The sequence below is a fragment of the Balaenoptera ricei genome, chromosome 7 (genome assembly GCF_028023285.1).
Source record: "Balaenoptera ricei isolate mBalRic1 chromosome 7, mBalRic1.hap2, whole genome shotgun sequence".
Taxonomy (NCBI): Eukaryota; Metazoa; Chordata; class Mammalia; order Artiodactyla; family Balaenopteridae; genus Balaenoptera; species Balaenoptera ricei.
The window spans coordinates 15447507-15473053 of record NC_082645.1 but is presented as its reverse complement, the minus strand read 5'-3'; the positions used below and the strand labels follow the sequence as shown (position 1 = coordinate 15473053).

Genomic DNA, 25547 nt, shown 5'->3' with positions numbered 1-25547 from the left:
GCCGTGTCTGCAGGACGAGGCTTCCCTGGGAAGTGGCTCTGGCTGAGGTCTAGGGTATGAGTCAGAGTCAGCTGATGAAACAGAGGGAGGACACAGTTCGTGCAAAGGCCCTGGGGTGTCTTCTTGGGAGCCAGCAAGGGGGGCGTGATCCCAGTGGTCAGAGAGGAGCTGGGAGGGCACAAGTGGGCCTTTGTTCTTCTCCCAGGGGCAGCCAGAGCCACCAGGGCACGTTCCACAGGAGCTGGGGGGAGGGGGTCACATTGGGGCTGCCAGCCACCCCGACCCCACCCCAGGGGCTGGGACGTGAGCCGCCTGCAGAGGCCAGGAGCGCGCTGTCAGCACCTGGGCTGGGGCAGGGCGTGTGAGAGCTGACGGGGCCCGAGGCACAAACGGGAGAACCCCGGCTTCGCGGAGGGCTCAGGAGTCAGGATGCCCGTCCTGCTCTCTCCTCCCTGCGGACTCCCTCCCCCAGCCCCCTGGGTGCCCTCTGCCCAGGCCTTCTGCCGCTGTCTGCCATTCCTGCGGTTTTCTGAATGGGCCCCCCCTTAGGCTGGGGTGACCCCCAGTGGTACCCCGTCACCTTCGCCCTTGCTAGTTATCATGCCCGCACCCCAGGGCCCCCTTGCCCCCTGGGAGATGCGGTCAGATCAGGGCACTGCCAGACCCTGCGAGGTGTCTTGTGCCCCCGTGGCTTCCCAGAGGGCAGTGTGAGGGCTGCTCTTGTTGGGCCTCTGTGAGGAGGGGGCAGTGTGGGTGCAGCTTCCATGTTGCCATCGGGCAGGGGCCGGGGAAGGGGGGAGGGATCCCCCCCAGGAGTGGTGTGTGGGACCCAGTGGGGTCCTGCTGCCCACTTCTGAGGACACTCTAGGCTGCTCGCCCCAGGCCCTGGTTCCCCTCAGCCTGGGACCTGCCCCACCTGCTCAGGCAGCTGCTCTCCAGCCCTGGAGGTGGGGCTCCGAGAAGAGCCGCAAACCCCCCCTGGGGCGACACACACCCACCAGGCCCGTCACAGTTCCTGGCACTGGGGCCGATCATCACAGCACACCCTGCAGGGACCTGAATCATCCCGGCTGCCTCTCACCCCGAGGGAGCGGGGAGAAGGGGGCACAGCCCTCCTTGAGTCAGCTCTCCCATGGTACGGATGGGTGCCCCTTACCCACAGCGTGGGGAGGTGGCATGGTGCCCAGCTCCTTGGGGGTTGGAACAGTTCCTGGGAGACGATAAACATTATGAGTTACGGCTCACCCCGGGGGCTGGGTGGTCTCCTGGTGCCCCTCCCCCACTGGACCTCTGCAGGAGCCTGGGGTGGAGTGGGCCCAGCGGGAGGCCCTGACCCAGACCTGCCGTGCAACCTGGGACTGAGTGACTTCTCAGTGGCCCCTTGGGCTGCACCAAGCCTGCCACTGTGACAGCTCTGAAAACATCTGGTTCCAGGTGGTGTGGACTCTGGGGCCACTCTCCTCCACCCCCTGCAGGGCAAAGTCAGGTTGTCCCTCCCAAGGTGCGAGCAGGCAGGAGGGCACGCCTGGGGCTCGGGGGAGGGCCCCAGAGGAGACCCTGGGCCAGGGTTCAGGAGGGCACCAGGGCTGGGCCCTGCAGGAGACTGCAGCGGTCACACTCGGCATTGTGGTGGTGGCCTGAGACCTTTGCAGGTTACATCACATCTCACACCTGGGTTTCTCATTCAGCAGTGGCCCTTTGAAGACCTGAGATGTGATGGCTGATCTCAGAGGTGAAGCCACTCCCCGGGGGTCCCATAGCATAGACGCTGAGCAGAGCCATCCGACTCAGGGCCTCCTTCACCCCCCAGTGGTCCCTGCGTGCCCCATCCCTGCCTGGCGCCCCGGCCTCACCTCCCCCCCGCTCCCGTCTCGTTGCAGGAAGTTCTACTACATCACCCTGCTGCGAGACCCCGTGTCCCGCTACCTGAGCGAGTGGCGGCACGTGCAGCGGGGGGCCACGTGGAAGACATCGCTGCACATGTGCGACGGGCGCACGCCCACGCCCGAGGAGCTGCCGCCCTGCTACGAGGGCACCGACTGGTCGGGCTGCACGCTGCAGGAGTTCATGGACTGCCCCTACAACCTGGCCAGCAACCGCCAGGTGCGCATGCTGGCCGACCTGAGCCTGGTGGGCTGCTACAACCTGTCCTTCATCCCCGAGGGCAAGCGGGCCCAGCTGCTGCTGGACAGCGCCAAGAAGAACCTGCGGGGCATGGCCTTCTTCGGCCTGACCGAGTTCCAGCGCAAGACGCAGTACCTGTTCGAGCGGACGTTCAACCTCAAGTTCATCCGTCCCTTCATGCAGTACAACAGCACGCGGGCGGGCGGCGTGGAGGTGGGCGAGGACACCATCCGGCGCATCGAGGAGCTCAACGACCTGGACATGCAGCTCTACGACTACGCCAGGGACCTCTTCCAGCAGCGCTACCAGTACAGGCGGCAGCTGGAGCGCCGGCAGCAGCGCCTCCGGAGCCGCGAGGAGCGCCTGCTGCACCGGGCCAAGGAGGCGCCGCCGCGGGGGGACACCGAGGAGCCCGGCCGCGTGCCCACCGAGGACTACATGAGCCACATCATCGAGAAGTGGTAGTGGCGGCCAGCGGGGGCAGGTGGGACCAGACAGACTGACCGACACACACGGCCCCCAGAACTCCGTGGGAAGAGGACCCCCGTCTGCTCGCCAGAAGACGGACAAACGGTTGAGGGAGGGGAAGGGGTGGGCCTGGTGGGTCAGTTCTTCCCACCCTCCCAGGCCGGGGCTCTGAGAAATCAACGTGGGAACCCTCTGGGTCAGAGGGAAGGGTGCTTGGAGGACCCCCCCGACCAGGCCTGCAGGGCTGGGAGCAGGTATGTCCCCGCTCTCCCGTCCTCATGGTCACAACGGCCACAGGTTTGAAGACTAGAAAAATCCAGTGCAGTGGAAGGCGGACCTGCCAGGCCAGGTGTGTGGTCACGCCCACCAGGCACACGCCCGCTGCCCCACCCCACCCCCTGCAGGTAGCTCAGCCTCCAGGGAACCCCTGGCCCCAAGGCCTGCGTGGAGACACAGCAGCCCTCTGAGGTAGCCTCAGGAATGGAGCTCCCAGCTCACCCATCTTCAGGGTCAGGGCCCACCCCGTCTGAAGCCAAGAAGACTCTAGTCCAGCCCCTGGGAAGCCCACTCCCCTCTCTAGCCCAAGGTCAAAACCCACAGTGTGGCTTCATGCTTCGGGTCAAGAGATCAAAGCACATCACCTGGGGTCCCCCACCCCGTTTTCCTCAGTCCCCAGACCGAGGGGCGCTGTGGGGAGATGGGCCCCATGCTGCACTGCCCCCTTGCATGGGCGGAGGGCATCCCAGGAGTAGGAAGGCCGTAGGTGAGGATGCTTCCACCTGGGTCCAGGCAGACCTCCCAGCCAGACCAGCTCAGACAGGAAGGGGGACAGAAATCAAGAGCTCTCCCTGCCCGCATTGTCCTTTCTGACCCTCTGGGCTTTGTTAGTGGGCTGCCCCCAGCCCCAAGCCCATGACTTGGACATTTAGGTGGGACTTAGACCCGTTCCCCCCACAGCCCCGTGTATAAACTTCAGCCAAGCCTCCGTTGGCTGGAACGCTGCAGACCACAGCCACTGCCCACGAGCCATACTTTGGGGCCATGGTGGTTCAGGACAGCCAGGAAAGGGTACTCGGGCTTTCAGATTCTCCTCCAGGATTGGAAGAAACAGCTCTGGGTGGCTCCCCTAGTACCCAGACACACAGCCCCACGACCCTGGGCTCTCCCCGCGTTTTCCTGCGCCCTTGCCCCTACCAGCTGGTCAGGCCTGTTCCCCGCAGCCCTGCAGATTGGAGAAGCCATGTTCAGTCCATTGTAGACACTTGCCCCACGCCCGTCCCTCCTGTGCTCGAGGAGGCCAGGCCAGCGTCGCCTCTGGACGTGCACCCCCCGACATGAGACCCGAGACCTGGTTCTGGGGAGCTGAGTGTGAGCCCCACGCCCGAGGTGGAAGGGCACCCCGTCTCCCCAGGAGAGGAAGCACGCGTGCCCGGCGGCTGCAGGCCCGACTCAAGGAGGGTGGTGAGGGCCCCGGGCCCCCGGCAGCCTCCTGGGCAGATTCTGCCAGGGTTCCCTGCCCCAGGTTCCCCTTGGCCACCCTAGCTGCCCTCCTGTGGAATGAGGGGGTGGGAGCCGAGACCCTTCCGTAAGCGCCGGAAGGGTTGGGGTGTTGTCGCATGAGGAGGCTACCCAGGAGCCAGCAGCTGTAGTCTCTGCTTGTCTGGCCTGAGGGCCCCCCCTTCCAGCTGCCTGCGCTGGCCACTTCACCCTGCAGTCCAAGGACAGCGCAGTCAGCAGGCCCCCGAGAGCGGACACGTCGTGCTGCGGAGGTGAGCGCTCAGGTGGCTCTTTTAAAGGGGTGTGAAGGTCAGCATGGGGGTCTGCTCCGATACTCATCTGGGGCGGGCGTGCTCCAGGGAGGAGGGTGGGACACGTTCACGAGAGCTCTGGGGTCTCGCACGAGCACCTGCGACGCTAGGGGCTTGCTGTGGCCTCCCACCGGGAGGAAGGCCGTTCTGCGTGAGCCCCCCCGGGCACCCGGCCAGTGGCCTGGCTCAAGCAGCCCTCCCCAAGGTGCGCTCCTGGGGGTGTGGGCCTGAGTGCAGGATGTGTTTTGTACATAATGGAGTGTTTTAACTCATGGCCCGTTGTCCCAAGTCACACGGTCTCCTCGGTTTCTTCACTGCATCTGGAAGGAGGTCCTGGCTCCGGCCAGCATCCAGGCAGGGGTGCCAGTGACAGCACCGGCTGGCAGTGCCCCTCGGCCACTCGGGTCTCCCGTCCAGCACTGCCGGCTCAGGACGCCTGCTCTGAGGTAAAGGCTTCTTGAGCCTGCAGCATCTCCTCCAGCACCACGGGCTGGGGCTCCCGGGAAGGGATGGCCTCCCCAGGGCTCTTCCCAGGGCCGAGGGACAGGAGCAGACATGCCGTGAGCAGACAGCTCCCCGCTCCCACCACCCCCGGCCTCCGGTGGCCTCTCTTGGAGGAGGCGTGAGGGACGAGAGAACTGTCCAAACAATGAGTCTGTGAACGTTTTGGGAACTGGAAGAGTTTAACTTGAACCCAGGAGCGTTTAAAGCTTTATTTATTTATAGCTTCTTATTAAAAAAAAAAAAAAGTGTTGAGAAGAAACCTTTTGGTGACTCATACAAAAAAATGAGTTGATGATGGAAACACAAGTCATAATCATCTAATTGTTTTTGTCTAGGTCAAGATGAATGTTAGCAGATGAAATAAACCCTGAAAAGGAACGCTGGTGTGTGTGGTCTGTGGTCACATAGCAACGCGCCTGGCGTGGCGCCGTCCCGGTTTGATTTTCGAAATGAGCATCTGTGAGCTCGCAGGAATCACACAGGAGCAGACGGGCTTCCCTCAGGAGCAGGCGGTGGCCCAGCGAGAGAGGAGTTAACACACTGTGTCACTCAGCCTTGCTTTGCGAAAGTAAGAAATGTGACTGTCATCGCCGCAAAGAATAACTTGGGGACTTCCCTGGCGGTCCAGCGGCTAGGACTCGGCGCTTTCACTGCCGAGGGTCCAGAATCCATCCCTGGTCAGGGAACTAAGATCCCACAAGCCGCGCGGCGTGACCAAAAAAAGAATAACTTACCAGTCATTAATTATAGGACTTGAAAAGATGAGGCCCGCTTAAGGGAAGACAGAACAATGCAGACAGCGTGTGCTGACTTTCTGAGCCTCCTTCCCCTCAACTTTAATTTTGAAACATTGCAAATTTTGAAACATTGCAAATTTTGAAACATTGCAAATGACAGGTTGAAAGAGTAGGTCGTGGGCACCATAAACCCTTAGCTGAGATTCCCCTGGATTAACATGTGTCACGTTTTGTTATCCTGCACTCCCACTCGTTTTCTGTCTCTGCGCACACGCATCACACACGTGCATGTGGACACACGCACATTTTTCTGAAACATTGGAAGTTGCAGTCCCCAGAATACTTCAAAATACTTCAGCATGTACCTCCTAGGAATGACATTCTGCCACATACACACACACACACAAAACCATTATCATATTCCTGAAATTTAACAAAAGATAATATTAGCTGATGTACGGTCCGCATCCAAATTTTCCAATGGTCCGTACAGTGTCCTCAGAATGTTCCTGTGACACTTGCGGCACTCAGCTGTCACGCCTCTACTGTGTCCTTTAGCTAGACAGAGCCCCACCCGCCCCTTTCCTTCGTCTGTCTTAGCGTTGGCATTTTAGTATAGGCCGGTTGTCTCTCTTAAGGCCCGCGTGTGTTTTCTCACGGTCAGATTCAGTTAAAGGTTTGGGGGGTAAATGCTGCGCAGATGAGGTGGTCCTCTGTCCCACGGGACGGGGAGGGAGGCCCTTACTTGATGTCTGGGTCCTGATGTGATCACGGGTCTCACTGCTTTTTCTTCATGGGAACGGATCTGTTGTGCTTGCGGGTAGGGCTGGCCGTTGCTGGACAAGTGGAGGGCCGGGGGCCTCGGGTACCGGCCCCTGCAGTTCCGCCAGTGGGCGCTGTCGCACACAAGACTCTGGAAAGGCTGTGTTCAGACCCTAAGGTGTGAGGGTCTCTTCCTCCTCTTCCCACGGTCTCGATCTGGATGCTCCTGCATCCAGGCCTCCTCCCCATCCCTCCCCATCCCTCCCCATCCCTCCCCATCCCTCCCCATCCCTCCCCATCCCCTGCCCGCAGAGAGGAGGAAGGGCAGTCACAGCCGGGGCCACGGCGTGCCCGGGGGCAGAGGTGGCCACTTCCTAGTCACCAGAGCTTCCCCGCCCAGTGTGCTCTTGACCCTCCGGGTCTGTGAGGAAGCGTCCTCTCTCTTTTCGGAGCGGAGCCTTGCAGGGATGGGGAGCGGGCGCCCCGTGCAGACCCAGCCTCAGCCCCTCCTGGACATCACACGTGGGGCCTCAGCCTGCTCCCCGCTCAGCAAACCCAGGGGGAATGTGTCCTCCCGCTGCAGTGGCTCCGTTCAGCCCCGCAGAGCCAGTGTGTGAAAACACCTCCCCCCAAAATGGGGGGTTTCGCCCGCCTTCTCCTGTTTAAAGCTGAGGGTCACTTCGGAGTCTTCTGCACTGGCTGCGGCCTCCCCTGCGTCGGCCCAGCCTGTCAGCCCCTCCACCCCTTCTGACCCCCCCGCGCCTCCCGCCTGACCTTGCTTCTCCTTGGTCTCTCCCCGCCACCCCACCTCCTCTTCCCCCACCAGCTGCCCCGAAGCCCAGCCTCCCACCCCTGCATCCCCTGCTGTTTCCTCTTCGCACCAGCCGTGCCCCAGGGGGCGGGCCTGCCACCTGCGTGCCTTCCCTGGATCCTCAGCCCCAACCTTCAGGCGAGCTCGGGACCCCTCAGTGCTCCACGCCAGCTCCCTCCTAGGGAAGGCAGTCCCGACTTGCCCACCCACCCAGGCAGGTGCCCTTGGCAGGGACACAGCATGCCCCCAGCCCAGAGCACGGGAGATCCCTGGGGGCCATCACCCATCCAAGAGTCTCCTTCCGGAACACGCACCTGGTCCCAGGGACCTCCTCCCCGGAGGCCTCGGGGAGAACTCGGGGTGCAGGTCCTGGGAGCCTTGGCCCAGCACCCCCGGCTGACCAGGCCCCCTGCCCCCAGACTCCTGCCCCGGTGGGCGGGGATGGGCGAGGGCTTCGCCCTTGGCGTGGGCGGCTGGTCTGGGCTCCCCTCCACGCCGCAGCAGCGGGCAGAGCCTCCGGGAGTACAGCCTGTTGTCAGGCCACGTTCGGAATCCAGCCGGCCCACGGTCCCGGGTCGGCCCTTCTCTGTGAAACGGGAGGGCTGCTGTAAGCGTTCACCCGCTTCCGGAGGACAAGGCGGGGCCACACGGGCCACAGCGAGCCACGCCTTCATCTCGTCTCCAGCCCCGACCACCGAGCCGCCACTGGGGAGTCCTGATGCTCCCCGCGACCAGCTCAGCCTCACCCACCGCCCTGCCCCCCGAGGCGCCAAGCCACGTGGGCCGCAGCCTCCCCTGTGGAAACAGCTAAGGACTGTCCTCTTCCTTTCTTCCCCTCGAAGGACCGTGACAGATTCCCAGGTCCCCCGCCTGCCAGCCCCGTCCATCCCCCCGGCCCCGGTCAGCACCATCCGGTTTCCCGCCCCTAGGAGTCGGGTGGGTCACCCACCTGCCTTCTGTCTCTCTGCCAAAGACAAGACCCTCCTGGCTCCACGCCCGCTGGGCCTCCCGCTTCCCTGCACCCCCAGCCCAGCCCACCCAGTCTCGGGGCATCTCCCATGGCCCAGGCTTCAGGTGGGACCGCAATTCCTGGCGGGCCCGGAGGAGGGGTCTGAATACACAGCACTGCCCAGACTTGCCCCCAAACATGCCCTTTTTAGAGAAATTGCTCATATCCTGATTAAATTTCCATTCCCTCTGAAGTGTGATTGAATTTTTAAAATATGTCCCTTCAAGTTGACAGTCTCTCCTGGTTAGAACCAGTGTGTTAGGAGTTCTCCTCTGATTCCCCTCCCCTCTGGGTGGCATCTGGGCATATGGGACATTCCTATCCCCCAGTGATGGGTGGCAGGGCGCTCACACGCCCCCCCCCCCCACCTCGTCCCCCTGCCACCTTGTCAAGAAGGCCATCAGGCCTCCGGCCAGGACCCCCGGCCTCTGTCCTCACCGACTCCACTGCAGGGTGTCCAGGACAGTCAGAACCTGGGATCATCCTCTTGGCTTGGATGCGGCACCGACATCTCCCCCGGGGGCTGGCCCTCCAGCACCTCCTCCTGCTGTTACCAACCAGGGTTCTTGGCTTCCTCAATCAATAGAAATTGTCAAGAGACCAGACAAGAAATTCAGGCGAGGCTTTACTGGGGCCCCTGCTGCAGCAGGTGGGGAGCGAGAACACACAACAGTTTCCCTTGCTCGCTTGCTCCCCGAGTGAGGGGCGAGCTGGTTCCTTATATGGGGTGAGGGTAGGGGTGTGTCCAGGGGTCGGCGGGAAGGGTGGCTGAGGTGGTCTGCCCACCCCTTTGGTGGTGTTGCATGCAGGGGGCTTGCACAGGACCCTGCTTTTGCTCCCGACCCCCTGCTTTTGCTCCTGTCTCTTTAGAAGTGGCAGTTGGGGGTTTTTTGGTCTTTCTGTATCTTATTGTCCAGAATTTGCCCCAACTGCACGTGCATGCGGTTATTTTTAGTCCCTTGTAGTTTCTTTGCATTTTGTTGCTCGGAGACATTTGTCTAGGTACAAGCACTGCAGCAAAGTGTCCCAGATCCCAGGTCCCTGCCCGTCTCACTGCCACGGGGAACCCCACACACACCGGCAGGTTCTTAACCTCCCCCCAGACAGGTGCCCCCAGCCCACCAGCCATAGGAGGCCAGCTCTCTGCCTCGGTTGGCCTGCCACTCTGCTGCAGCTGACCCGTCCTGCAAACAAACAGCTCCAAGGCCCCAAACGGGCCACACGCGGTCCCCTTTCCTTCTGCTTCCCTCTCAGCCCAGCCACGCCGTTTCCAGTGTCTGACCCTGGCCAAGGCCACTGGCATGAAGCACTGAGACCTGCCCTTCATCTCTGCCTGCGAGTCCCCCGAACCCCGGCCCCAGCAGCTTCTCCCTCTGAAAGGGCCTGTTCTCGCTGACCCCATCCTCCCACTCTGTGGCTCATCGAAACCCTGGGATTTCTCTGTAAAAGGAAGCCTAGGGACTGTGGAAAACACTTCTTTCGCAAAAAAAAAGCTAAGCATTCAAGACACAGGCTCTCCAAGACTCAAGAGAGCCGGCCTGGAGCCTTGCAGCTGGGGCTCCACAGGCTGTTTTGTCCTGTGTCACACCTGCCCTTCCCCAGAAGCCGCAAGGCCGGTATTCAGGCCCCGGGGGCTCCAGACCATATTGTGCGCTGAACAGGTCAGCCTGGGGTTTTCGCAGTGCCGTCGAGGAGGGGGGCGCCTCACACAGCGTGCTCTAAGGGACTCTGGCCAGAGGGCTTCCTGTGCAGCAGAGGCCGTGTTGTACAGCTCACACATTGTTCTCTAGGAAAGATGTTTAACGCCCAGTCTGCCCTCGTGATTCCAGAGCGCACGGAGAGGTCCTGCACTGGACCTGGCCCGGACTCTCTGCCCATTTCCAGCCGGCACTCCACACAGGAAGTGATTTGTCCCCATCAAAGGGTTTTAAACCTCTGGCATTGCAGCAGAGGCTGCTGGTTGTCCCCTGATAGTTGTCCCCAACTCCTTCCTTAGCAAGAGAGCCTCCACGGGTCAGTGGGCACATAACCAGCCAGGGTCAAGACCACACTTCCCCGCCCCCCACAATGACACATGGCTACCCCACGAAACTGGCTGACAGAGTCTTAACCACTAGACCACCAGGGAATTCCCCCTTTTGTACCTTTTGAATTTTGAAACATGTGAATGAATTACCTTTTTAAAACATAGGTGGCTGAAGATAAAAACAAAAGTGAAATGGAAGATAAATGTTCAATTCACAACAGCGATTTTTCTCAGAGTTGGCAGAGCAGGGAGCGGGTGGGACTTTGGCTAAAGGAATAAGGGGATTTCAACTTTATCTGTAACACTTTACGTGTTATAGTTAGAAAACAAGGCACATCAAAGAGTAACAACAACTGTCACTTCTGGGTGGTGGGTACGGGGGCGGAGGTTGTCATGTTATTTGCTGTACTTTCTGCATGGTTTTCTGTCTCTCAGAACAAAATCATCATTGTGAAAAGCCCGCATGCAAGGCAGGCAAAGAAGCTCGGGAACTCGGGCTTCAGGCTCCCGGTGCAGGAAGGGGCCCAGGGAGACAGCCAGGCCCAGGAAGAGCTCCTGGCGGAGACGCGGGGCTGAGGGATGCGGGGCTTGGAGCTTGGGCTTCAGGCTCCCGGTGCAGGAAGGGGCCCAGGGAGACAGCCAGGCCCAGGAAGAGCTCCTGGCGGAGACGCGGGGCTGAGGGATGCGGGGCTTGGAGCTTGGGCTTCAGGCTCCCGGTGCAGGAAGGGGCCCAGGGAGACAGCCAGGCCCAGGAAGAGCTCCTGGCGGAGACGCGGGGCTGAGGGATGCGGGGCTTGGAGCTTTGGCTTCATGTCATTTTGCTGGATGAATATGGAGCATTCGTGACGGTCCCCAGTGTGGACCCAGCCTTCCCACGCGTCTGTTTGTCCCCTTCACTGGAGCCCAGGTGGAGGTAGAAATCAGGTTCCCCGTTGGCCTCTCTCGTCACCCGCAGTGGGGCTCCTCGCTACTGACCCTCGTGGGGGGCTTATTACCAGCCAACGGGGGTAAAGGCCTTCCCTGGCACCTCCACCCCCAGCAGGGATGCTGGGACCACGGGTAGTCTAGGACCCTCACTGGGCCTTTGCCACTGGGGGTGGGAGCAGGGCCACAGGTTTTTCTGTGCTGATTGGCTGGAGCAGGGTGGTTATGGCCTAGGCGTTTTCCACTCTGCTAGGCTGCCCCCTTCCTAGTCTTTTGGCTAAGACAGCAGGCTTCCCTGGGGCTTTGCTGTCTACGCCCATTGGCGTTCCTGGGTTCAGGGCTGCCTCTGCTCCAGCTCTGGGATACGTGAGGCAAAAAGGAAACTCAGGAACTTACCGCCATGTCATTCCTTTGGTCTCAAAGTCCCTAGTTGGTGTGTTTCTTCTTTGCTTTCTAGAGCCTAGGTAGATACAGATGATAGATAGATAGATGATAGATAGATGATAGATAGATAGATAGATTAGATAGATAGATGATAGGTAGATAGAGTAGATAGATGATAGATTAGATAGATGATAGAGTAGATAGATGATAGATAGAGTAGATAGATGATAGATATAGAGTAGATAGATGAAGATTAGATAGAGTAGATAGATAGATGATAGATGATAGATAGATAGATGATAGGTAGATAGAGTAGATAGATGATAGATTAGATAGATGATAGAGTAGACAGATGATAGATATAGAGTAGATAGATGATAGATAGATTAGATAGAGTAGATAGATAGATGATAGATGATACATAGATGATAGATAGATAGATTAGATAGATAGATGATAGGTAGATAGATAGAGTAGATAGATGATAGATAGATTAGATAGATGATAGAGTAGATAGATGATAGATAGATACATAGATGATAGATAGATGGATTAGATAGATAGATGATAGATATGATAGACAGATGATAGATAGATGATAGATAATAGATGATAGATTAGATAGATGATAGATTAGATAGATGATAGATGATTGATAGATGATAGATAATAGATAGATGATAGAGAGATAGATAAATAGATAGATAATAGATAGATGATAGATAGATAAATAGATGACAGACAATAGATAGAAGATAGATAGACAATAGTTGATAGATAATAGATAGATAATAGATAGATGATAGATGATAGATAGATAGATGATAGACAATAGATAGAAGATAGACAATAGAGAGTTGATAGATAGAAAGATGATGGATGATAGATAGACGGATGATAGATAATAGATAGAAGATAGATAATACATGTTATATATACTATGTAGATAAGTCTTCTGTATAGATACATAGAGAGAGAGGTGGTTTAATTTAGCAGGAGGAATAGGGAAAAGTACGTCTACTCTGTATTCCCAGGAGCAGAAGCTTCCTGTCTAAAACTCTCCTGTTGTAACCAAGCTGCCTTTGGATGCGGTAATTCTTAGAACAGGCGTCAGTGTTTCCTCCGGTCAACGTCAGGGGGGCTCCACGCAGAAAGACCTCAGGCACAGTCACTGAGAAAGTGGACGTGAGGACAGAGCAATGACCATCCGGCGTCCTTGCTGCCCCCGACTCAGGACGGCGCCCCCAGCAAGCTTGGCCCAGGCCCTCCTGGACTGAGTATTTCTGACTTCCCCGAGCACGAGAGAGACCTGACTCCCTCCCACGGCCAGCTCCGCCCGTCCGCGGGCCCAGGCCAGAAGCAGAACCGGCACCATCCTTTCCTCGTCAGTCACCTCTCTGGTTCTTCTTTCAGCTTGCTGGGCGTCCGTCCCTGGGCGGGCTGTGTGAGCTGCACGCGGCTGGCTTCCCTGCGTGGGCCCCGGCCCACTCTGGGGCCTCGCCCTATGGGGTCAAGTGACAGGAGGGGTCATTGAGACAGGATGTGGACACCACGGGCTCACCCCTCAGCTCCATCTCAGCTCACGTGCTAATGGGTTGGGAGGGAGGGGGCCCCAATGGGTGTGGTCCCCCAGCCCCCAGCCAGTCCTCACATGCTCCCTTCCATACCCACCCTTGACCATCACTCCGGTCCTGAACTCACCAGCCTAGGGACCAGTGTGGAATTTCTACCCCCAGATCCTCTGCTTGCCAGCTTTGGGGCAGAACGCTGCTTCTCACTGTGCATGTGCCTCTACTGTAAGATGAGGGGTCAGATTTGCTCTGAGATGCAGGCCGGCGGTGTCTGCCCGGGGCTCCCTGTGAGATGCTCTTTGCAGCTGGACAACAAATGGCTCCAGGACAGAGAGGATAAGTCTCCAGGGGTCCCGGGGATGGACCGCCTTGCCCATCGGGCCCTGCTCCATAAGCGCCATCTGCTGTCCCCTCCACCTCCTCATTCACGTCCTGGAGCGGCCTGGAAACACCTCCTGGCCACGCTGCTCGCCGCCGAACTCTTGCTCCAGGCCTGCTTCTGGGGAACACGAGCCCAGAGACCCTGCTTCCAGGGCCGCCACCAGAAGGCCTCTCTCCACGTTGCTTCTCCCTTCATGGAGCCACAAGGGGACGGAGGGAAGGGGGCCAGCCTGGGGGTCGGGCCTGCAAGGCAGCTGGAGGTCTGGCATTGCTGAGAGTGACCGCTTCACGCGGCTCCAGGGACTAGTACAGAAGAGCGTCCTCTGGTTGTAGCCACGTTACAAAGGCCCTCTTCTTTATCCCAGCTTATTCCGGCCGGGGCAGAAGAAGGAAATAATGGGTAGAGGGTGCGGGGCGGGGCAAAACAAGCCTAGTTACCCCACCAGCAAAGTGATTCCCACTAAGGCCAGACCCCCGGGAGAGGTGCCTTGCCCTGTGCTTCGTGCTGTATGTGTCATGTGCTATATATGTTAGACTCTCTCTGCATTACATGTTAAACGTGTGTGCATGGTATGTTTGTTGCATGCTATGTGTGGTGTATGTTGCAGGGCATGTGTTACAAACTAGGCATGTTATACACTGTGTGTACTGCGCAGCAGGTACTGTATTATGTGTTATATGCTATGCGTTGTGTGTTATATATATTGCATGTTATATACACATTATTGCTATGTATGTTTCATGCTGTAATATTGTTCACCGTGCTACGTGCTATATAGTACATGCTCTATGTTATACTCTCTATGTTACATGTTATGTGTGTGTACTATACACATGCACATGCTGTATTGCACATTATGCATGTTTACAGTATGTGTTGCATGCTATGTTTTTTTAAATTTTTATTGAAGTATAGTTGATTTACAATGTCATGTTAGTTTCAGGTGTACAGCAAAGTGACTCAGTTATACATAGACATATATCCACTCTTTTTTAGATTCTTTTCTCATGGAGGTGATTACAGAGTATTGAGTAGAGTTCCCTCTGCTTTATGGTAGGTCTTTATTAGTTATCTATTTTATATATAGTAGTGGCATGTTACGTGTTATGTCATACATGTGCATGTGCTGTTATGCATGTTTTGCACTGCGTATTACACGTTATGTGTGCTGCGTGCAATGCCCGCTATACACCATGTGTGTTAACGTGCAACTCCTCACAGACACTGGCGGTTGAGTCCAGTTTCCCAGGAGGAGGGGTCACTGGCTGCTGCAGGCTGCGTCCTCCCCAGTTCTGAGCTCCCTTTACTCCCAACTCTGCCGGCCAGGGTGCTGCCACCAGATGCCAGGTCAGGCCCACAGAGGCAGCCTGTGCTCCTAGCGGGGCTTGGTGAGAGCCTGGCCTACGGCAAGGCACTTCTGTGCTTTTAGATCAGCGACAGATGAATGTACATAATTCCTTTATCCATTCTCCTGTTGTGGGTTATTGGGTTGTTTCTAAGTTTTAACTGTTTATAAATACACTTGCTATCAAATTACTTACGTGGAGATGTTTTTATTTCTCTTGGGTAAATACCAAAGAGTGGAATTTCTGAGTCATGTAAAAGAAGTGCATTTTAACTTTATAACAAACTTCCAGTTTTTCAATGTGTTTGAACTAATTTCCCCCACAGGCTCCACCTCCTTGCCAACCTTTGTTGATGTCAATCTTTTCAATTTTCATCATTTTAGCAGTTGAGTAGTGACATCTCCTGTGGTTTTTAATTTTTATTACCCAGATACGTAATGATGTGGTGTACCTTTTCGTGTGCTTATGGGTCATTTGGAAATCTTCTTTTGTAAAATGTCTCTTTTGCTCATTTTTTAAAATTGGGTTGTCTCTTTCTTATTAATTTGTAGAAATTATTTATGTCTTCTTGACAGGAATCCTTTGTCAAACGTATGTATCCTGGATATCTTCTCCCAGCCTTTGGCTTGACTGTTTACTCTTTTGATGAAGACAAGTTCTCAATTTTAATAAAGTCTAAATTATTAATTTTTTGTTTGTTTTGTGGTTAGTGCTTTTTTTTTTTTTTGAGACTTTCAGACAAATAAATGTTATATATAAGGCTTCCAGGAAGCCTCCTTAAAAAGGACAGAGCATGCCCTTCACCTTTCTTTCCTCTAGAAGGGTTGTGCATAGAACACAGACATGATGGTTGGCGCCCTAGCAGCCATCTCAGACAATGAAGTGATCTTGGGAACAGAAGCCACAGAGAGAAGGAGCCTGAAACATCATGAGGGCACCATACTGGCCCTAAAACTGTCTACTTCCAGACTTCTTCTGTATAAGACAGAAATAAACTTCCATCTTGTATAAGCCTCCATCGTTCATGGCTGAATCCTAACTGATATATAAAGATCAGTTAGCAAACTCACTAATTACCCTTGTGTTTTTCATTTCATTTCAAAATTTCTCTAAATCATCAGGTCTAATTCTCATTGCCCATCAGAGTCACCTAATGACCTTATAAAAGTGGGGGTGCCCAGGGTTTAGGCTGGGCCCCAGCACCCTGTTCTTCAAATAAGGTGTAATCCCAGAGGGAGGTGATATGGGGATATATGTATATGTATAGCTGGTTCACTTTGTTATACAGCAGAAACTAACACACCATTGTAAAGCAATTATACTCCAATAAAGATGTTAAAAAAAAAAAAAGATGTAATCCCCCCAGGGCTGTCAAGGTTGAGAATTGGTGCTTTTTTCTTGGCTTGAAAGTGTGGGCATAATGGTCTAGGTGGCTGAGCTTTGGACTCTGGTGAGAAATGGACCAACGCAAAGAGACTTAAGAGATACAATAGAATTGCACTCATGAGTTCTAACTCATGCCTTGAAATCTAGGCTACACCTGCCAGCCAGCAAAACAGATTTGTTCTTTAGAGTGATGTACAGTGTGGGACATGGATCTTGGCTCCTGGACCAGTTACAACCTCTGAGAGCCTTGGTTTTCTCCTCTGAAATATGTCTATTAGAAATAACACCTGCCTGATCCCCAAATTGTTGTGAGGATCAAACAAGACCACGGACTTCGAAGGGTCTTGTCCGTCACATCCCGCCAAGTTTCCGGCGTTGCTGCAGCATAGCACGGAGGTTCTGTCCAGCCCACAGCGTCCTGAAGACCATGTGCACAGCCTTGCCCCTCAGAGCTTCACACTGAGCCCAGATCAAGGCCCCGGCCCCCTAACGCCTGGAGCCAGAGTCTTTATCAGCTTTTGGACCCAGACGCCCCAGGGAATCAAGTGAAAGCTGTTGATCTTCTCCCTGGAAAACGCAAAAGTCACAGACACACATACACACAAAATGTGCATAAACCTCAGGGATTTGCTGTCTCCAGGAAGCTCACCAGGAACTTAAAGTAAGAATACGTGTTGTACAGCATGTCACCTCCACTCAGGACCAGAGGGAGGAGGCAACCACTCCAGGCAGTGGGATAGCCTGCTAACTAGGATGTGGCAGAGAATAAACCAGTGAGTGACAAGACTCCAAACAGGGCAAGTGTCTCCAACCCTCACCTCTAACAGAAGGCAGCTCTCCACCCTTGGCACCTGTTATAGAACAAATGGTGTTGCCCCCCCAACCCTGCCCAAATTTATATGTTGAAACTCTAACCCCCAAACTGACTGTATTTGGAAAACAGCCCTTAAGGAGGTTATGAGGTCATACAGGTAGGGGCCTAATCCAATAGGACTGGTGTCCTTATAGGAAGAGGAAGAGACGCCACGGATGTGCACCCACAGAGAAAAGGCCAAGTGAGGACACAGCAAGAAGGTGGCCATCTGTAAGCCAAGGAGAGAGGCCTCAGGAGAAACCAAACCTGCAGACCCCTTGATCTTGGACTTCCAGCCTCCACAACTGTGAGAAAGAAATTTCTGCTGCTTAAGCCGCACCCAGTCTGTGGCATTTTTGTTCGCAGCCCTAGCAGACTGAGACTGTGCCTGTGCAGCCTGAGCTCTGCACAGCTGGGGTGGCTGGCCTGGCGGTGAGTGAGGTGTCCCCAGGGCACAGCCTCGGTCACGCTCCTCCCGGTGGGGCCGCCCCTCCTGCCTGCTGGCCTGGCACAGCGGGGTCCCACCAGCACTGCCAGCCCCAAATCAAGCCTCCCACCACAATATCCGTTCATCTTTCAGGCCCCTGGGTCCAATTTGGGGACCACCATTTCTTCTCTGGTTTTAAAAGGTAGATTTACCTAATAAATTTCACCCAGAAAGAAATTATAATCCCACTGTGGAAGTAAACAGAGACCATTCAAATGAGAACAGGTGAAGTTCATTTAGTCAGAGGTAGCAGAGGAATTAGTCACCATCAGGTGCGTTTTGGTAAAGACTCAAAGGCAGACGGAGGAGTGAGAAAGATTTATTATGGAAAAAAATGACAGGTCAGGTGTGCCCTGAGTGGAGCAAAAGCTAAGTGTTGAATCTAGGTAGTAGGTGTATGGGTGTTTATCTAACTACTTTTTCAACTTTTATACATGTTAGAAAACTTTCGGAAGAAGAAGCTGGGAAAAAATGTTGGATCGGCAGTTTTGTTTAAGCATAACACTGACCGACGATTGTAGAACATGAATCACTAGCTTGAATCGAAAAACCCACAACTTCATTTTTAGTTATGTGTTTACGTATTTCCTTTCACGGCACAGGGCCCGAGGGTTAGGGATCAGCCAGCTGTGCACAGCCCTGCCACTGTGCTCCAGGGGGCCACCGACAGCCGGTCCCTGCAGGAGTGGCCACCCAGCTTCCTGGCTCTATGCATTTCCATACATTCAACTGGCAGCCAGACAGCTTCCTGGGAGGCCAGTGCTGGGCGCTCAAGTGTCCTGGGGCCCCTCCCCGCACGCACACTCGGCCTCCCTCTTGGGCAGAAATGGCTCCACTTCTGAAGGAGGGACGCACTGCACCTCCTGCCACAGCTGCCCTGTCACACCCCAGAGCGGCCAACTCAACCTTGGCCCACGAGCTTCCTGGCCAGCAGCCCCGAGCTCAGGATGGCCACACGGGGCCAAGTGCTAACGAGGCCTCTTGATTTGTGTTTCTTTCTAAGTGGGTTAATCAATCAACTGATTTGTGTCTAAGCACATCTAATCCCTTCTCATCCCCGTCACCGCCACCCCGGTCCCCTTGATCACAGCAAGAGCCTCCGCCCTGGGCTTCTGGCTTCCCTCTGGACCCTCCACGTGTCCTCCACACAGCAGCAAACTGAGCCATACCAGTTTACGTCCCTGCTCAAGATCCTCTGGTGGCTCCGTCTGGGGAAAAGCCCAAGTATTAAGCACGGCCTACAAGGCCGCATGTCAGGGGTCAGCAAACTATAGCCCACAGGCCAAATCTGGCCCACAGCCTATTAGTTCAATACAGTGTATTGGAACACGATCACACACATTCATTCACTATTATCTATGGCTGCTTTCCTGCTGCAAGGGTCCATCTGCGACCCGCCTAGATGTTGCCATGAAGACACCCAAGTAGCCCCGTGGAGCGGCCCACTTAGAAAGACCAAGGCCCCCAGCCAACAGCCAGGCCTGCACTGCCAGCCATATGAGGGCACCACGTGGAATGGGGATCCTCCAGCCCAGCGAGCCTGTAGATGACTGTGGCCCCAGCTGACCTATGACCTCTGACACCAAGTGGAAACTGCCCAGCTGAGCCTTTCCCAAGCGCCTGACCCACAGATTCTATGAGCACAATATGCGGTTGTTTTACGCCACTTGCATCAGGCCTGCTGATAGTGCCATTCTGCCGTGTTCATATGGCAAGCACACCTTTCATTACATAAAAACGTCTGTATGTATGTGTATGTGGGTAAATATATTTATGTGTGTGTAACACTTTATAGAAATGCGTGAGAATGGGTTTCTTTTATTTTAATCCTTTTTTTTTTTCTTCTTTGCTTGGCTCCACATACAGCCCTCCTCTCCCATCCTGTCTCCCACATATCCTATATTATAACCTAATTTCCATATATTAGCTTCCATACATTCTCCGTATGTCCCTCCACATTCGTATGTAATAATAATCAAGCATATATATGCATTTTAATACATACGTACATCTATGCATCTATATGGATAAAGGGTGTTGGCCAGTTGGCTTTACAAAGAGGGATCCCGTTTCACGCTTTTCTGCATCCTGATGTTCTCACTCAGTGATATCTCGTAGAAACCCCCATAAAACCTTCTGCTCAAGCATTCGCCGGGTCTTCGTTGTGGCTGCCTCATGTTCCATAGGTGTATGAGCCTACCTTCCCTGTGGGCACGGCCTCACGCACTGTGTTTATTTCTATTACAATGGCCCAGAGTGGCTGCTGGGCCTGGTGCATTTTTTTTCTTTTTAAAGATTTTTTGATGTGGACCATTTAAAGTCTTTATTGAATTTGTTACAACATTGCTTCTGTTTCATGTTTTGGGTTTTTGGCCAAGAGGTATGTGGGATCTTAGCTCCTCAACCAGGGATCGAACCCGCACCCCCTACATTAGAAGGGGAAGTCTTAACCGGTGGACTGCCAGGGAAGTCCTGGGCCTGATGTATTTTAAATTTTAATAGATGCTGCTCAACTGCTTTCCAGGAGGCCTGATGTCCAGGAAGACCTGTGCTTTTTCTTGCTGTGGACACAGGCCCGCAGTGTGCAGGGCTGTCACGGCTGCCTGGGGACCAGCCTGCCCCAGCCCCCCCACATGCTCCACATAGCTTTGTGCAAAGCCTTCTGCAAAACCACGTCCCATTGTTTCTCCAACTTTCCTCAGGTCCAGCTAAACTTCATTAGCTGATCAACACCTCTAGGTGTAGATAAAAATCACGCCCAAATTCCCCTGTAGGGTTTTGCTCTCAGAGAAGAAACACTGCCCATCAGTGGTCCAGGGGACAAGGGCAGCTTGGGCCTCCAGCCCTGCCCTTCCCCTCTCCCCATATCCAGGCCCCTCTGATGTCCTGCTTGTCCAGAGGGAGCTGCCAAACATACACACACCTGTAGCCACCCGGCCTGAGGGCAGGTGTTAATTGTTAGAGGCAGAACCATCTAAAACAGGTGTCCCTAAACCCTCTCAGATCAGACAGCCCTTGGCGTCTCAGAAACACCTAAGGGGTCCATTTATTAAGTAGTCAGGTCCAAACACTTAAGAAGTATGTATATGCTAATAACTTAGTAGCTGTCTGAAAGCTGTACACATGAATTTTAAAAGAGACTATTTTTAGTTCATTTTTACATAACTGCCATTAGTTACTGACTGGGTATGTGGGCTTGCTGGGCGCTGCCCAGCTTCCCAATCCTCGCAATCAGATTGTACGCCGCCTGGCCCACGGTGACTTCTAAAACCCATCTATTGCGTGGGTACTAAAACCTATCTTCGCGAAGACAGGGTCCCGGAAAGCGCCGCGGCATCACCTGGTGTGGAGACCTCGAGCTAGCAGCTCCCCCCGTGTCCACCAGAGGGCGCTGCGTGCGACCGGAACTGAGCATGCGCGGCCCAGCGGCTCCTGCCTCCCGCCGGCTCTGGACTCCCCGCCGCTCGCCCATCCGCCAGCGCCCGCAAGAATCAGGTAAGGTCAGGAAACAGAGGCGGGTCCTGAGCTGGGACGTCGGCTATCCAGGTAGGAGCCTGGGTCGGGGAACGTCGCTAGCATAGAGCACAGGCGCCGGGGCCCCTGCTCCCGAGGACCCCATCTGTGCGCGGCTTGTCCCCGCGCGCGCTGGGGTCAGAAGGGGTCCGGGTGGTGGGAACACGACCGTCCTCGGACACCGCCGGGGGCGGACCCTGACGGACCGCGGGGAACGCGGGCAGCCCATCCTGGGCCACGTGACACAGAAACCAAGACCGGACTCTCTCTGGCAGCGAGCCAGGTGTGGTCCACTGCGGCGTCCCCACAAGCCAGGACCGGCCCCGGGTCTGTCTGCGGCCTCTGCAGTCTCGGGAGCCATCCAGGGCTGGAGACCCGGCCTCGGACACAGCTGGGGACACAGAAGATGCTCTATAAAGGCTTTTGAAAAAACGGACTACACAGAATGAAGACCCAAGATACACAAGCAATATTCACAGTGTTTACTTTTGAAGTTAGAATATAGACTGCTTTTCTTGTTTTTCTGCACCTTTCAGACTTTCTAAACTACATAGGTATCACCAGAATAAACTTTTTAAAGCAGAGGTTTGCTCACAAAGTCGTGCACTCCTCTCCATCTAGGAGCGCTAAAGTCTGGAAAGGGGATCGCAAACTCAGATGCATCCAGGTGCCTGGTGAGTTGGGTAAACGAGGACAGAGCTGAGCATAAGGCAGTAGGGAGTGGCGGGGACTGCAGAGAACCAGCTGCTCTGAAGGAAGAAGGCTCCTCCAGCTCCAGATCATCTTTAATCTTCATAAAAGCCGAGGGCAGGCCCATTTTGAAGATAAGGAAAAGGGGAGGCTGAGCCCAAGAAGGCAAAGCAAGAAGCTGCTGCAGGGCGCTCGTGGGAGGGGGCGGGTGGTGCAGGGGCGCGGGCGCCACCTGCCGGTCCATGTGGTTGCGCCTTCCCACGCCACGTCTGTGGCCCAGCCTGCTGCAGAGCCTCTGGCCCATGGGGGAGGGACTGGGGGCTGCTCCCTGGCCGCATTTCACCCGCACAGCAAAGCCGTCTGTCCGACCACGCAGAGGTGTTGTAAGAGGGGTGAGGGGGCAGTGGAAACACTTGAAGGGTGTGCAGATCTCCAAATATCAATATGGAAAGCATACCAATGAAACTTAAAAGGGTGTACACAGGAGAATCTTCACGACCTTGGGGCAGGGAAAGATTTCTTAAACAAGACAAAAAAGAGTGTAAACAAAAAGGAAGAGATTGATATTTAAAGCTTGTCTACATTAAAATTAAGAAGTTCTGGTCCTTAAAAGACACTGTAAAGAAAATGAAAAGAAAGCGGCAAACTGGAAAAAAGAAAAAGATATTTGCAATACATATACTTGAAAAATGATTTAAACCCAGTGTGTGTGTGTGTGTGTGTGTGTGTATTTAAGTCTATGAACCAAGAAGAAAAAGATACAACTCAACAGCTTAAATCTTAATATTTCCTACTTCCTAGGAAAGGAACCAGGAGGGCCAGTAAATGTGTGAGAAGATGTCCAGCCTCATTTATTTTCAAAGAAACATAAATTAAAACAATGGTATTCAATATCACACTCATTAGATTAGCAAAAATTAAAATTTCTGTCAATATAGAGTGTTAGGAAAGACTTAGGATAAAAAGAACTTTCATGCACAGCTAGTGGAATTGTGAAATGGAGCAATCACTTTGGAATACAGCTTGGCATCTAATAAAGGTGGACGTATAACAAAGGTGCCTCCCCACTGCCCAGGATTCCACTCCTCATATAGGTACCCAAATGGAATGCAATCACATGTGCACCAGGACCCATGTAAAAGAATGTTTGTGGTAGCGATGTTTGTAATAGTAAAAAACCTGAAAACAACCCAAATGGCCTTACTGGAGAGGGAGTGGATAGCCTATACTCAATTTAATATGGTCTGACCTAATACATTGCTTTAAATTAAATATGCAGGAGGGAAAACTATTAAGAAAAGTAAGGGAATGATTAATACAAATTTTAGAAATACAATAACCTCTAATAGGAAGAGAGGGGACTGTGATTAGAGAGAGGCATGTGGGATGGGGGGGAGGGGAGGAGTTGCTTCTAAAGTACCTGTAATGTTTTCCTTCTCAACCTAGGTGAGATATATTTTATTTTGAATCTTTAAACTGAACAGATGTGTTTTTTATACACTCATTTGTATAGGACATATTTCAAAATTAAAATTTAAGAAGGATGTAATGTAAAACACCATACAGATATGTACTACAGCACATTTTCTATGTGTTGGTCCATTCATATCCATTGTTAAACACCCACCATTGGGCTGGACCAGAGAGGGAAAGAATTTTTACAGCCCAAACCTCCATCCTCAAGAGGCACACCTGGCTCTCCAGCCCTGCCTCTTGGTGCCTCCAGTCCCCACTGATATGAAAAGATTTGCAGGACCCACACACCGTAAGGTACAAAACATTGCTGAGCTAAATTAAAGAAGACCTAAATAAATGGAGAGAAACTGTGTTCATTGGTTGGAAGACACAGTATTGTTAAGATGTCGGTTCTCCCCAAATTGATCAAAGGTGAATGCTGTCCTAATCAAAATCCCAGCAAGCTTTTTTGTAGAAATTGACATGTTGACTCTAAAATGTATATGGAAATGCAAAGAACCTAAAATAGCCAAAATAACTCTGAAGAAAAGACTTATGTTACTTGATTTCAAGACATTAGAAAGCCACAGAAATCAACACAGAGTGATATGGGTGGACATATCGATGAATGGAACAAAACAGAGAGTACAGAAATAGACCCACATATATATGGTCAATTAATTATCAGTAAAGGTGCCAAGGCAATTCAATGGAGAAAAGGTAATCTTTTCAACAAATAGCAATATGCAAAACAAAACAAAACATCTTGATCTTTACCTCACATCATATAAAAAAAATTAACTTGGAATGGATCGTAGATGTAAGAGCTTAAAGTATAAAACTTCTAGAAGAAAACATAGGAGGAAAACTAAGTGACTGTGGTGGTTTTTAAAGAGATGTTCACAAATTCTCTGATAGTCCTTCTTTCAAGATGTGGAGCTTAATTTCCCTCCCCCTGAATGTGGGACAGACTTAATGATTCAGCTCTAGCAAATAGAATTTGGCAGAAGTAATGGGCTATCACTTCCAAGATTAAGCTATTAAAAGACTGCAGCTTCCACCTTGGGCTGGTTTGCTTACTCTCCCTCCCATCCTCCCTCCCTCCCTCTCATTATTCACTTTGGGGGCAGCCAGCTGCTATGTTATTAGGAGAGGCCCATATGGTGAGGAACAGAAGGCCTGCCATCAATCATGTGTGACCTCTGAAGCAGATACTCATTTCGAGTCTTAAGATGTCTGCAGCCTCATAAGAGACTGAGCTAGAACTATCCAGCCAAGCTGCTCCCAAATTCCTGACTCATGTGAAAATAACAAATGTTTGTTTTTTAAGCTGCTAAATTTGGGGATAATTTATTATGCAGCAATAGATAACTAATACAGTGATCTTCAGTTTGGCAAAAATGCCTTTAAAATAACACAAAGAACATGAACTATAATGGAAAAAAAAATCCATAAATCAGATTTTATAAAAAGCAAAAACTTCTGCTCTTTTAAAGAAGCTCAACAGGGTTCCAAACAAGATGATGTAGACACCATTTTTCCCTGTTCCTTCCACTAAGTACAACTAAAACCCTGAACATAATACAATTGACAATCATAAGAGGACTGTCTTAGCTTGGGCTCTTATAACAGAATACCATACATGGGGTGGCTTAAACAACAGACATTTATTTGTCACGGTTCTGGAGGCTGGGAAGTCCAAGATCAAGGTACTGACAGATTCAGTGTCTGGTGAGAGCTGGTGGAGAGGGAGAGAGAGAGAGAAAAAGAGAGAGAATGAGAATGAGAGAGCGAGAGCAAGCTCTGTTACCTTCTCCTGGTCTTTTTTTTTTTTTTTTTTAACTATTTATTTAATTTATTTATTTGGCTGTGCCAGATCTTCGTTGAGGCACACGGGATCTTCGTTGTGGCATGCGGGATTTTTAGTTGAGGCATGAGGGCTCTTAGTTGCAGCATGCGGGATCTAGTTCCCCAACCAGGGATCAAACCCAGGCCCCCTGCATTGGGAGCATGGAGTCCCAACCACTGGACCACCAGGGAAGTCCCTCCTCCTGGTCTTATAAGGGCACTAATCCCATTATGGGAGACCCACCCTCATGATCTCATCTAAACCTAATCACCTCCCAAAAGCCCCACCTCCAAATACCATCATATTGGGGATTAGGACTTCAACATATGAATTTTGGGATGACTCAAACATTTAGTCCAAAACAAGGACTTAAAGATGGAAGGCAGACTGGCTATTTGATGGTAGCAGACAACTCAGGGCAGCCCAGATATGGCACTTTGGCCAACATGTGGTCGGAG

The 25547-nt window shown here is 53.1% G+C and overlaps 1 protein-coding gene and 1 long non-coding RNA gene across 2 annotated transcripts in view; both read left to right on the top strand.

The window, feature by feature from the left end:
• Window positions 1–5282, top strand: part of HS6ST1 (heparan sulfate 6-O-sulfotransferase 1) — a 43114-nt gene extending 37832 nt beyond the window's left edge. The window contains exon 2 of the mRNA XM_059927721.1: window positions 1881–5282. Within this exon, the coding sequence (XP_059783704.1) occupies window positions 1881–2589 (709 nt within the window). The 3' untranslated portion in view covers window positions 2590–5282. The remainder of the gene's footprint in view (window positions 1–1880) is intronic.
• Window positions 5283–21041: 15759 nt separating this feature from the next.
• LOC132368907 (uncharacterized) overlaps window positions 21042–25547 on the top strand; it is a 40347-nt gene continuing 35841 nt past the window's right edge. Inside the window, exon 1 of the long non-coding RNA XR_009504182.1 lies at window positions 21042–21128. This is a non-coding gene — a long non-coding RNA (uncharacterized LOC132368907). The remainder of the gene's footprint in view (window positions 21129–25547) is intronic.